The following is a 12,664-nucleotide window of genomic DNA, read 5'->3' on the forward strand; positions in this document are numbered from 1 at the left end:
GACCACCGACCCTACCCTGAGAGCCCAGTAGCATGCCTGGGAGTCAGTCCTTCAGGATGGGGCCCAGCCCGCTCACCAGCCTCTTCTCAACGCTCTGACTTGACTTGCTTACTGTCCCTGAACCCTGCTTCCTTTTGCCTGGTAGACACTTCTCTTCTTCTCTCCTTGGACAACCAAGTTAAGCGTCTTGTGCTCTGAGCTGCTGTCCTGACCTCTCAGCCCTCTCAGCGCCCTGTGCAGATGTTAATTATACCTTTCCCCTGTCCTGACACCAAGCTGGTGGGCTGTGATTGTTTAGGCTCATTCAGCCTCACCGGACTATGATCTCCTTGAGGGCAGGTGAATGAAGAGAGGCCCGGGTCCCGTGAGCTTCCTGTGTGAACTCTCACTCCCTGGAGGAGCCCGGACCCTCGGGGTAGTAGGAGTGGGGCGCCGACTGCATGCAGGCTTTCAGGAGGGAGGCTTGGGGGAGATTCGCTGTGACTTCTTCCGGGTGGGGCAAGGGCAGGAGGGGTGCAGAGGCCTCTGGCGTGATTGTGGTAAGGGATCCCTTCAGCACACACTCACTGAGCACTTTGGGTGTACCCCACATCCTGCTAATCACTGGGCCTTCTGGGGCTTCACCATCTGGTGGGAGAGACAGAGTGTAAACAGAACCCTACAAAAGAGACACATCCTTAGGGCAACTTGTGCCCATGTTGCTGCTTCCCTTGGGCCCAGAGGGATGACTGCTGAGCTAGGAGTTAGAACTTCACTTGTTTAGACTCTGAGGGACAAATGAGATAAGGCAGGGTAAAGCCCCTTGAGGAGGGCTCTGACACCATAGGGCTAAAAGAGGGCATTCGTTTTCCCTCCTGGTTCTCGGGAGACCTACACATCTGTGCTGCCCACATGCGCTGAGGAACCAAGGGGAAGACTAGGCAGTCCCGGGTGAGAGCTGCTTTGGCCTGGCCTGAGCGTCAGCAGTTCCTCCTGCTCTCATTGCTAGGGTCCGTTGCCACCCTCCACCCTCATGACTGCCCCCAGGGAAGTGGTCTCTGCGCCACAGCACCGACCTTAGGAGTGGCCTTGCAACCTCTCCGGAGGGAAGATTGCTAGGTCTGGCCCTGATAAAGAGAGACCTGCTTCCTGGCGAGGTTGTGGAATAGCCAGCCGTTCCCCTGTGTTTCCTTTGTCCCTGGCACAGGGATTAGACAAGCCAGTAGAGATAGAGGCCGGGACAGAGCCTCTGGAAGGAAACTCTTCCTAGCAGGAAAGGGAGGGGGCATGGCAACAAGGACACTAGCACTGTCTGTCCAGAGATGGGTGAGCAGAGCCGCGCGGAGGGGCAGCGATCAGCTGTGGGGCTGGGCAGCGCGGAGCCAAGGCCTTTCCTTGGGGAGACGGGCAGGAGGGCAGGGAGGTCAGTGCAGATGAAGCTGTGTGGCTGCCTCCCTCCCTCATATGTTAAGAGCAGCCAGCTCTCCTCTCCCCCTTTCCTGAGAGCCTGGCATATGGCTCCCCAGCTCCTTCCTTCTGGAGCCTCCCCCATGTTCAGTTAGCCCTGTTGCCCACAGGCTGGGCATCTGAGTACTGTGGAAGCAGACCTGTGGTCTGAGTGGAGGAGGAGACTGGGTCTTACTACACAGTGGGGTGGGTTAGAGGCCTTGGGAAAACAGGTGGGAAGGGGAGCCAGCTTCCGGTCGCTTTGTATAGGACCCAGGAGTGGCACCCACCTGATCTGCCTTGACCCACTTGCCCCACTGTCCTCCTGCAGGTGTTAGAGCTGCGGCGGCCCATGGATTCCCGTCTGGAGCATGTGGACTTCGAGTGCCTTTTTACCTGCCTCAGTGTGCGCCAGCTTATCCGAATCTTCGCCTCACTGCTGCTGGAGCGCCGCGTCATTTTTGTAGCAGATAAGCTCAGGTAGGGCCCAGCAGGTGAGGTGAAGAAGGGGGGAGAGGCACATCCACGAATTGATCCAATGTGACTTACAAGCCCTAGTATATGCCAGCCACTGTCGTTATTTGTGCATGGAGTGTGTGCGTATGTGTATGTGTGCGTCTGTGTGTGGTGAGAGAAAGATCAAATGGAGAGGAAAGGTTAGCAAACGCAGGCAGAGAGGATGACTGAGGGAGCAGGGCTTGCGAGCACACAAGATGGCAGGGTTGAGAACCCAATGGAGGGAAAAAGACAGACGCTGCTGCTTTTGCAACGGCCAAGATTGTAGAGGTACAGATCTATTTATATGGAGAAAGGTAAGAAAGTTAAGATTTCTAGCTGATGGCCACATTTCCTCTGAAGGGGGAGGCAAGGCCACCTCTGTGGGACGCTGAATTTTAAGAGAGCGATGAACTTTAGGAAGAGCCACAGTGAGGAAGGGGCAAGGGCACTGACCTAGGGATAGTATGAGGAGTGCTGAGCCATCCAGTGAGGGGGCCAGTGAGGGTGTCACCTGGAGGAGGCAACTGAATGGAGTGACCCAGGGCCAGGCATGGGGGGATTTGCAGAGAAGGACCAGGTGAGGGTCATGAGAGTGCTGGGGAGGAGAGTGGTTGTAGGAAGGTTGGCCAAACTAGGAAAGAGAGAAAGAAGCCCAAGGACTGGAGACGTCATTGAGGCAGGAGAGCTGGATTAAGAAGAATAAGAAAAGAGCTGAATAGATCACAAGTCTTAGTCTGAAATGTGGGCATTTATGATTTTAGAGGCAGAGGAGTTCCAGGTGGTTGTGGCCATGGGAGGGGGCGGCAGAAATGTCACTGGACATGAGGTGTTCTGGAAGAGGCCGAGCTCTTCTAGGCAGCCAAAGTTTAAGGGTTTTTTTTCCTCTTCAAAAGAGCGTCTCAGTCCATTCAGGCTGCTATAACAAAATACCACAGACTGGGTAGCTTATAAACAACAGAAATTTATTTCCCACAGTTCTGGAGGCTGGAAGTCCAAGATCAGGGTGCCAGCTTGGTCACGTTCTGGTCAGGGCCCTCTTCCTAGTTCATAGCTGTCGGCGACTCACTGTGTCCTCACATGGTGGAAGGGGGGTTCTTTTTTTATAAGAACACTGATCCCATTCATGAAGTCTCCACTCTCATGACCTAAGCACCTCCCAAAGGCCCTATGTCCTAATATCATCATATTTGGGGGGTTAGGATTTCAACAAAGAATTTGAGGGGACACAAACATTCAGACCATAGCAAAGGGCATATGTAGGGGATGGGACAGGCAGGGAGAGGATGAGATCTCGGCAACACATTGTATAACTTTTCGTCAAAGAACCCATCACGGGGGGGGGGGGGGATAGTTTCTTTTAGAGTGGTGGAATTAATTTAGTCATTTAGACGTTTATTAAGCTATCTGCTGTGTGCCATAACATATGCTAGGTGCTGATAAGAGAGGCAGAAAAGAAGAATCCTCTTCCTGGTTTGTCCCCCAATAAGCCCAGGATCCTTGGGGTCTGTCTTTTGTGTGCATGAGAGGGTCATGAGGAAATGGACTCCCAAATGCCCTCACAGGGCATTGGTGCAGGAACTCAGGGCCACCCTCAGCCCAGGAGAAGTAAAGAGGAGGAAAACCCAGAGCTTCTGGCTTTTCCAGAGAGAGCCACGTTTAGAAAAGAAGATTGCCCCCCGCTTCCCATCACAGCCTCAGTGTTTCTGTACACCACAGTTGTGTGTGTGTCATGGGCCCGTCAGGCCTTGTGAAGGGACCGAGCCGGCAACCGGAACTAGCCAGGTATGGCAGCTCTCTGGGGCCCCGTCTGTGCCTTTCTGCCATCCGTGTTCACTGTCTGCCAGCAAAGCCCCCGCTACCCAGCTGTGAGGTCTGGTCAGACCTTGATGCCCCTAGCAGAGCCTGGATCCTGAGGTTTCTTTTCTTGAAGGTTCCACTCCCTTACCCAGGACAGAGCCTCCTCTTGGCCACCCCTGTGGCCCTCAGCCTGGCTCCAACAGGGCTGTGATTGTTTCCCGTGGCTTCAGCTGCCTCTGAACACACTCCTGGACCATTTGGGGAGGAAAATACCCCAGGGCCCTGATCTGGCCTGGCTCAGCATTCAAGTCCTGCAAATCTTGGGTCTTAGAAAAGATGTCTTCCCTGCTTGGGGTCTGCCTCTGACTGAAGCGGGGCAGAAGAGGCAGCCCAGTGAGGGCACACAGGCCTGGACTAGGGACAAGGCTCAGTAAGTCCAGCCAGCTCTTGTTGGTCACATTTTAGGTTTTCTACAAATCCTTGGTCCCTCTGGCCTAGTTCTGATGTCTGTGTAAGTGGGAGGCTGTGTGTGTGTGTGTGTGTGTGTGTGTGTGTGTGTGTGTGTGTGTGTGTGTGTGTGTGTGTGTGTGTGTGTGTGTGTGTGTGTGTGTGTGTGTGTGTGTGTGTGTGTGTGTCTACACACACATACACAGGCTCTGCAGTGATCAGCCCTAAGGGTTGTGCAAGCCTTCTGCCTCCCAAGTCCCAGGCCCACTGGAAGGCATTGTGGAGCTGTGTTTCCTTTGACCCTGGATAGCCCCTTTCCAGATCTTTTTCAGATGGCTCTCCTTGGGGTGTGGGGAGCTGCTGTCCCTAGGGGAAGGGCTCTCAGGGCCAGGATACCTGTCTCTGCCTCAAGGCCCAGCAGTATTTTAGTCATCCATGGGGTGGTAGGACAGCCAAGCAAGGCACTGGCTGCCAAAACGCTTGTGAACGTCCACTGAGGTCCTTTGGAAAAGAGGGGTTGTTTCTGTCATGGATGGAACCATGTTCTCTGACTGGTGGGCATCAGTCATGAAAGGGTGAGAATCCCTGTTGGAGCTGATCAAGTGGAGCCCAGGGCTTTCATAGCTAATAGGTGGGACCGATAGATGCGGAGAGACAGGGTGGGAAAGGCAGGCTTGAGAATGAATTTGACTCTGGGCCTCTGTCTCCTCATATGTAATGTGGCTCTTAGGGGAGTGCTTTTGACTCCTCTCCTGACGGGTGGATGGTTAAAGCCAGGTGTGTCTCCTGTGTTGACTGGTGACCCATACTATCCCTCAGCACTCACTTCTGTGCCTTCTAGTTAGTATCGGGGAGATTCTCCTTCCAGTCTCCCACTGGTCATTCTGCTTGGCCAACCAGCCCTGTGGTGCTGGAGGCCTGGAGCCCCACCTCTAGGCCAAGAGAAGGATGACCCCACTGAGACCTCTGGCTATTTTTTGGAGCATGAGAGGACAGATGGGAGTGGTTAAGAATGGTGCCAGCCTCACCTCAGTCAGTGGTCCTCAGTCAGACCACTTTTTCCAATTAGGAGAGGGAGGAATGGATAGAGAGGAAGAATGGTAGAAGTAACACTGGGCTGGGAGACAGGAAAACTGGTTGTGTCCCAGGTGTGCCACTTATGACCAGACTGACCCTGGGTATCAATGGCCCCGGCTGTAAAATGTGGACCTGATAAGATGACCTTCCAGCTGTAGGACCTTCCAGCTCTTACTTTGAATTTGTGATCAACCCTTGCTCGGGTTACCTTTGTACTCCCTGGCCTGAGCTGATACTCCCACACTAGGTCAGGCCCACCTGTGCATTTGGGTGGCTCTTGGGGGGTGTGTATGTGTGTTCAAGTGTTGCTATGTACCTTTATGACTGTTCCTAGGTAGAACCACCAAAGAGGGTAGCGCCATTGTCCCTGAGGTCCTGAGCAGTGGGAATGTGGGAGCTTTACCAGTCTGCAAGTTCAGACCCAGGCGCAAGGCTCCTCAGCACTTTTTGTGGCACTGGGAGGTTTATTTAACATGAAAGGATGTCCTGAGCCGCCATGCTGGCTGTAATGCCAGCAGGCTGTAACGCCCCTTCCCCAAAGGTGCTGGGCCTGGGCTCAGTGCTTTGTCTGTCTGTCTGTCTGCCAGTACCCTATCCAGCTGCTCCCATGCGGTGGTGGCCTTGCTCTACCCCTTCTCCTGGCAGCACACCTTCATTCCTGTCCTCCCGGCCTCCATGATTGACATCGTCTGCTGTCCCACCCCCTTCCTGGTCGGCCTGCTCTCCAGCTCCCTCCCCAAACTGAAGGAGCTGCCTGTGGAGGAGGTGGGCCACCTGGGGAGCCAGCAGTGGGGGAGGGTTGGTGTGGAGGAAGGAAGGGACAGAAGGAACAGAAACCCCCAGGAGGAATGGGTGGGGGGTGGAGACTGCTGGGATCTTCTCCTTTGTGTACCCAGCTCTTATCCTTTCTCCTTGGGAGGTCTTTCCCTGGCTGGAGTTATTCCTGTTATCTGACCCTGGGAATCCAGGAGGGCTGGAGGCCTGGGCAGGGCACTGCAGGGATTCATATCCTGAATCACTGTCCCTCGTGACTCTTTCTCAGGCACTGATGGTGAATCTGGGGTCTGACCGATTCATCCGACAGGTAAGAGTGGGACGCTGCAGAGCATGGCCTGACCCAGGGTGGGTGCTGGTTTGATGCAGAGCACCCAACACTGTCACACACACACACGACTCCACCTTCACAGCCTGATGGTTGAGCCCTCTGGGTTCCACATTAACAGAACAGACAAGGGTAGAAAGAAGCTGGTCTGAGAAGTCTTGACCTCAGCAAGATCTGCTGTTCTGGTCGGCATCATCAGCTTCTGGAAGGCGGTGTGAGTGTGTGAAGAACGTGGCCTGGATCCAAAGGCTTGACCTCTGCCCTCTGCCCCCTTTGAGACACATGATCTTGAACAGGCCTCTGAACTTTTCTGAACCAGAATTCTCATCTCTAAAACACGCATGGTGATAACACCTGCCTTGAAATGTTGCTGGAGGATTATACATGACACACAGAATGCAGTGGAATGTAAAGGTTTGCAATCATTGTCAACTTCAAAAAGCCTCTGTTAGTGGTGGAAATCCTCCTGGCTCTCTATAAAGGAACACAACCCAGTGCCGTAGCCTTTGGGAATGTAGTCTGTTACACACCACCGACAGAGCTACGACTCCTGGGTACGAAGTGTCACGATGCAGACACTGAACCAGAATACAGAGACAGGCACAGCAGCCTCACCTCACGCCTGAGACACAGGCTGGGCCACAATCTCCCCGCCCCCAGCCAACCGTGCTTCCCCCCTGGAGCCTAAGATGGAGGAACTGGGGAGACTTCATCACGGTGGTGGGGTAGGAACCCCTGTTGGTCCTGGGCAGTGAATGCCACCTGCTCCACTGCTTTTTATCTTTGTGACAAGTTTCTTAACCTCTCTCTAAACCTCAGCTTCTCATCTTAAAATGAGGTTGATAATAGTATCAGGGTTCTTGGGAGAATGAAATGAGATTATAGATTCAAGCTCTTCAACCAGGGCTGGCACAAAGTTAAGTGCTCAGTCACTGTCCCTGTGCGGTTTCCTTCTCCTGCAGATGGATGACGAGGACACGTTGTTACCTAGGAAGTTACAGGCGGCTCTGGAGCAGGCTCTAGAGAGGAAGCATGAACTGATCTCCCAGGACTCTGACAGCGACTCCGATGATGGTGAGTGAGGCTTGCCCCCAGGCAGAATCAGTTCTGGTCCCAGACTCCCTCTGTCTGGGCCTGGGCCTCATGGGGCTTGGGCCCTGATTCTATGCACCAGACCCTTCTGGCTAGTGAAGCTCAGGTATAGGACCTTGGTCTCACTTTAGCCTAGAATTCTCTAGCCCCACTAAGTGTGGTTCTAGGAGCTGTGGCTTGACTGGGTCTGAGAGGAGAGAAGTAATGTGGTATTTTATCAGAGGGAGTTCAGAAACTTAAACACTGGGGCTACTTCTAGGGTGGCCCAGGCTACAGAGCTACCTCTTGCCTCTAATTCTCTACCTCAGGAAGTTTGGGGAGAAAAACCCTGAAGACAGTTGGCAACCGCAGAGACTCTTCTCACTGACCAGACACTAGTTATTCCTCCCTCTCGGGCCCTGCCTCGAGCCACTGCAGGAGATGGAGGGAACTTCCTCTTCCTGTGAAGCCAGGGAAACCACTGAGGGTGAGGGTGTGTGGGGAGTGGCGCTCTGGTCCCTCATCTCCATCCTCATTCATCCAGCAAGTATTCCCCAGCTTCCGTGTTCAGAGCACAGTTTCCGACCTCCTGGCTCAGGAGCTAGTTACAAGCCTGGGAGCACAAGAGCTAAGGTTTCAAGAACAGAGAAGTGGTCTGGCTGGAGTTCTGTCGAGAGGGAGACACCACCAGCTGGAGGTTGGGGATGCAGGCTCTTGACCTGAACCTCAAAGATTTTCTCTTCTCTTCCAGAATGTAATACCCTCAACGGGCTGGTGTCGGAGGTGTTTCTCCGGTTCTTTGTGGAGGCTGTCGGGCACTACTCCCTCTTCCTGACCCAGAGTGAGAAGGGGGAGAGGGCCTTTCAGCGGGAGGCCTTCCGCAAGTCTGTGGCCTCCAAAAGCATCCGCCGTTTCCTTGAAGTTTTTATGGAGTCTCAGATGTTTGCTGGCTTCATCCAAGACAGGGAGCTAAGAAAGTGTCGGGCAAAGGGTAAGGCCAGAAGAGCCTGGGGTGGGGGGTTCCGGGGGGATGTCAGGCATCCTCCAACTTTTCTGCTTTCCGCAGGGCTGAGCAGCCAGGCACTGGTGAGCTTCCATCAGGAAGCTCTTGACTTATTAGCCAGAGCAGGCCTCCTAACATCCCTTTTCTTCTGAGAGACTGCCAAGGGCACTTTCTCCTGCCCCAATACGTGCATTCACAAGGCTGGGCATAGGCTGGAGCCACGTGGCAAGAGTGGGGCTTATCTCCACCTATCCCAGCATTCACAGGTCCTTCCTCAGAGAAAAAGACCAAACTTGTGCAGCATAGGGAGTCCGTGAGAATCCAGGGTTGAGAAAGCCCTTGAAGAGAACTGAGCTAGCTCTCTGTCTTAGGTTGGTGACAGTCTGCCCTCAGAGCACAAAGGTTATCTTATCTCTGTTATTTCATCAGCTCTGCTCACCCTAGGGCTTTTTCATCTCAAGACCTTTCTAACCTCAGGGTTGTTATTTCTTCTGCCCACTAATACTGTCCATTTAGTGTAACAAACCTTTTGAAACAACATGGTAGAGTGGTCTAAAAGGAGCTGGAGAAGGTGTCCACTTGGGGGCAGCTCTGATACGAGGAGTGGCATCCTCTCCATAATGCAGCTCAGGAACGGGCACTGGGAGGCAAGGGGCTCTTGCCATCAGCAGTGAACATGGGCCAGTCTGATGAGCCCAGTCTGAATTGATGAGCCAGTCTGAATTCTGGTAGGGTGCTCTCGTAAGTTATAATTGCAGATCTTTGGTTTCCCCCCTTTTGGGATCTGTGCCCTTTGGTCCCCCTCCAGGAGGCCTCCCCTTCCCTTCCTCCAGCGACTGTTCTCTTCCCTGTTCCTGTTTCTCCTCTTCCCCAGGCCTCTTCGAACAGCGAGTGGAGCAGTATTTAGAGGAACTGCCAGACACTGAGCAGAGTGGAATGAACAAGTTTCTCCGCGGTTTGGGTAAGTAGCTTTGTCACTAATGAGACATATTCAGCAAGACGGGAGGGACTGGGGGAATCTGTACCCCCAAACTACTCTAAACCAATGCCAGTGGGTATTTATATCAGGGCTGTAGACGAACAGGAAGAGATCTCATAGAGCCTCACCTAGGTCAGGTCTTCCTGGGCGCACTCCTTCCTGAGTGAGCACAAGGGCCATTAGGGCCAGTGAGCTCTCCTCGAGGCTATAAGGGGTCTACTACGAAAGTGGCAGCACCAGGGCCCTTCAAAGAGCTGAGCCTACTACATCACAGAATCATAGCATGTCTCACTTTAAAAGGAAAGTTGAGACCGAAGAAGTTAAATGGCTTGCCCAAAGCCATACATGATTAATACCAGTGCTCTAATTGGAGCCCTAGAGTGTTTTCACAATCCTGGATCATATCTAGCTGTAATCCAGTCTTTCTAATCCTCCTCTCCCACTGAGAGGGTTAGGGCTGTTGGAAGAGATGATATTGAAACATTCTCACTCTTGCCCTCCTCTGGCCCACAGGCAACAAAATGAAGTTCCTCCACAAGAAGAATTAAGCCCCTTTCCCAGTAACAGAGTCCAGTGCCTTGCAGAGCCTGGAGCCTGGAGAGGGGGCCCAGCCTTGGACCCTCTGGGCTGCTATGGCTGCTCTGCCCCCACAGACCCCACCCTCCAAGCCAGCCCACCTCTGCCTTCACAATATCCCAGGATACTGTTTGTAAATAATCTGCTGTAAGCTTTCTTATCTGTTTTTGTAACAAGCAAAGAGAATCCGGTAAATATTTGTATATTCCCAAGAGGCCGGGTGCTTTCCTGCCCTGCCGGAGCATGGATGAAGTTTTGCTGGGTGCTGGTGACTGGCCAATTATGTGCAGCTGACTGTCTCAGCCGAACCACTGATCTTCCCCTGGAGGCTCCTGGCCTGCCTGCCTAAGGCCCCTGCTGCCAGTCTCGGGCCCTGGAGAGCAGATGCTGTCTTGTTATGTACAGGGCTATTTTTTTTTTAATCTTAAGAGTTTCTATTTTTTTCTAGTAGTCCCCCTCCCCTAATCCTCTGTTTTTGAAAGGCAAAGGCCAATCAACCCCCATTTGCAGCATGGTACCAGGCTCTCGGGCCTGGCCTTCTCCTATTCCTCCCACCTTTGTGATGGTCAGTGAGTCATGGGAAGCCCACCCCCCAGCTCTGCTAGTGTTCTCTGGGCCCGGCTCCCACTCAGTGGTGGCCATGATGCGGTACAGGGCATCCCTCCTTCCCATCATCTACGGGTGTTCTCAATAAACAGTGTATAGTTGTTTGGGCCCAGAGCCCCATGTGTTTCTTGGCTTTATTATCTAGAGTTCTCTCTCCAGGGGGATGGGCTGAGGCAGGCCCATCAGGGATGAAACACCTTCATGCAGGGAACTGAGTACTTGATTTAAGAGTTTAGCTTTAGTGTGGGTCACTGACCTCCCCTGAAATCGAGTTCTCTGGCCCGAGCTGTTATGACTGCTCTTAGAAGATACCTAATCATTGCTCTAGCTCAGCTTCCCTCTCCAACAGCTAACTGTTCAGATTCTATGTGTTTCCAGTGATGGAAAGAATGTTCATTGCCCCTTGGCTCCACTATTAGGTGAATCTTGACATTTTCCTATTATGAAGCCCTTAAGACATCATTGGGTATCCTAACATTGGTGGAGTCAAGCCCAGCTAAAGCCAATCCAGGGCTTGCTTATAGCCCTGGCCCATTGTCTATGGCTCTTCCATGTCACTCTGTGAAGGTTTTTTTCCATTGGAAGTCTAGGTGTGCATATAGAAAATTCTGCTATATTCCCTGGAAAAGCAAGGAGAGAAGCAAGGTGGGGAATATGGGTGGCTTAGGCTTTCCACTCACCCAAGGCCTTCACAGAGCTGAGACCTTGAAAATTCCCAGGATGAGGCATTAAGCTGGAAGTCTCTTCATTGGTATTGGCTTTGAGTCTGGTGGATTTGAATCATAGAGTGAAGTTTTCCTGTCCTTCCACCCTAGCCTGCTTGTTAAACAGGAGATGATCCCTTCCTGAATCCCCTTTCCTTCTTTTCCCCCATCTCCACTGAGCCCTGCACAGGTCCCAACCTGTCCGTGGTTTGGGGTTGCTGTCTGCCTCATAAAGCGAAGTAGAGGGTTTGTCTTCTGGGGAGACAAAAATTCATCTTCTTCTCTGAGAAAGCCTCTTACATAGTTGGCTTTGGCATCTTCCAGGAATAGGAGGGCAGGGATTGAGGCCTCATGAGTCTGGGTTTTCAGCTGAGGTGGAGAAAGACAGTGGTTATAACTGTTAAGTCCAGAGTAGGGTATTTTTACCTCCAGAACTTGTCACTGTTAGCCTGGGCTTCGTGAGTCATAGGAGTGGATTCCTTCCTTAATAATATAACAGTTTACAAAAGGTGCTATTTCTTTCTCCTTTCCTCTCCCTCTCTTTTTTAATATGGCTCCACAGAATCCTCAGACATGTGATGAGATCACAAGGTATATATAGGTATAAATTATTATTTTTAAAAATCTGTAACTTTTATGTAGCTTTAAAATACACTGCGCATTTTAACCCTAGGGGTACCTGCCTCCTCCCATGGCCACAGCTCTCATCCCAATCTAGAAAACTGATACTGGCACACAGTGGCTTGGAATGGGCTGCAAGGGCCCATACAGTGACTGCTATGGGCGAGGCACAGAAGTCTTATCTGGAAGGTAGAGGAGGGTGTGTCCAGGGGGCCTGGTTTGGGGTTGACAAAAAGTATTTAGGGCTTCTTTCCAAGTTCTGCTTTCACGTGATCTCTGGACACCTAAATTGATGGTTCTCAATCCTAGCAGATGCAATACTCTTTCTCTATAGCAAATACTGTTAACTCCCCCTTTTACTATCCTGAAATGAAATTCAGATAATGTAACCTACCTAAACACATCTTAACTGTAATATAGTCTTAACCATAATATAAAAGGGGAGAAATAAAAGGAAAAATATTTTGTCATAAAATAACATGTACTTAAATATGTGAATGCTTGGGCACAACTGTATTAGAAGATATAATTAAGTCAGATGCTTATGCCCGTACACAGAATTACTGTGAATACAACAGCTACACATGCAGAAAAAGTGTGTTGAATTAGCAACTCAGATTCTACTTAAGTGGGTGTTAACCACTTGGTAGGAGTTTTCTGAAATGAACAATTTTTGGCAATATTCTAAACAAAACACATTTTGAGCTTCCCCTGATTTAAACAATAGTTGGAATCCTGGAAAACTGAGAAGTATATGA

General features: G+C 51.7%; 1 protein-coding gene across 15 annotated transcripts in view; it reads left to right on the top strand.

The window, feature by feature from the left end:
* Positions 1 to 10,695, top strand: part of DENND2B (DENN domain containing 2B) — a 178,963-nt gene extending 168,268 nt beyond the window's left edge. For 9 of the 15 annotated variants that reach the window (XM_067038671.1, XM_067038670.1, XM_067038668.1 and 6 more), the window contains 7 exons: positions 1,757 to 1,905; positions 5,832 to 6,009; positions 6,287 to 6,328; positions 7,309 to 7,420; positions 8,169 to 8,408; positions 9,295 to 9,381; positions 9,913 to 10,695. In XM_067038671.1, the coding sequence (XP_066894772.1) occupies positions 1,757 to 1,905; positions 5,832 to 6,009; positions 6,287 to 6,328; positions 7,309 to 7,420; positions 8,169 to 8,408; positions 9,295 to 9,381; positions 9,913 to 9,947 (843 nt within the window). In that variant the 3' untranslated portion in view covers positions 9,948 to 10,695. Of the gene's footprint in view, positions 1 to 1,756; positions 1,906 to 5,831; positions 6,010 to 6,286; positions 6,329 to 7,308; positions 7,421 to 8,168; positions 8,607 to 9,294; positions 9,382 to 9,912 lie in introns of those variants that run through there. The other 6 variants (XM_067038666.1, XM_059070103.2, XM_059070114.2 and 3 more) reach the window with 1 other exon arrangement.
* Positions 10,696 to 12,664: the final 1,969 nt, after the last annotated feature.

The sequence above is a fragment of the Kogia breviceps genome, chromosome 7 (assembly GCF_026419965.1).
Source record: "Kogia breviceps isolate mKogBre1 chromosome 7, mKogBre1 haplotype 1, whole genome shotgun sequence".
NCBI classification, from domain to species: Eukaryota; Metazoa; Chordata; class Mammalia; order Artiodactyla; family Physeteridae; genus Kogia; species Kogia breviceps.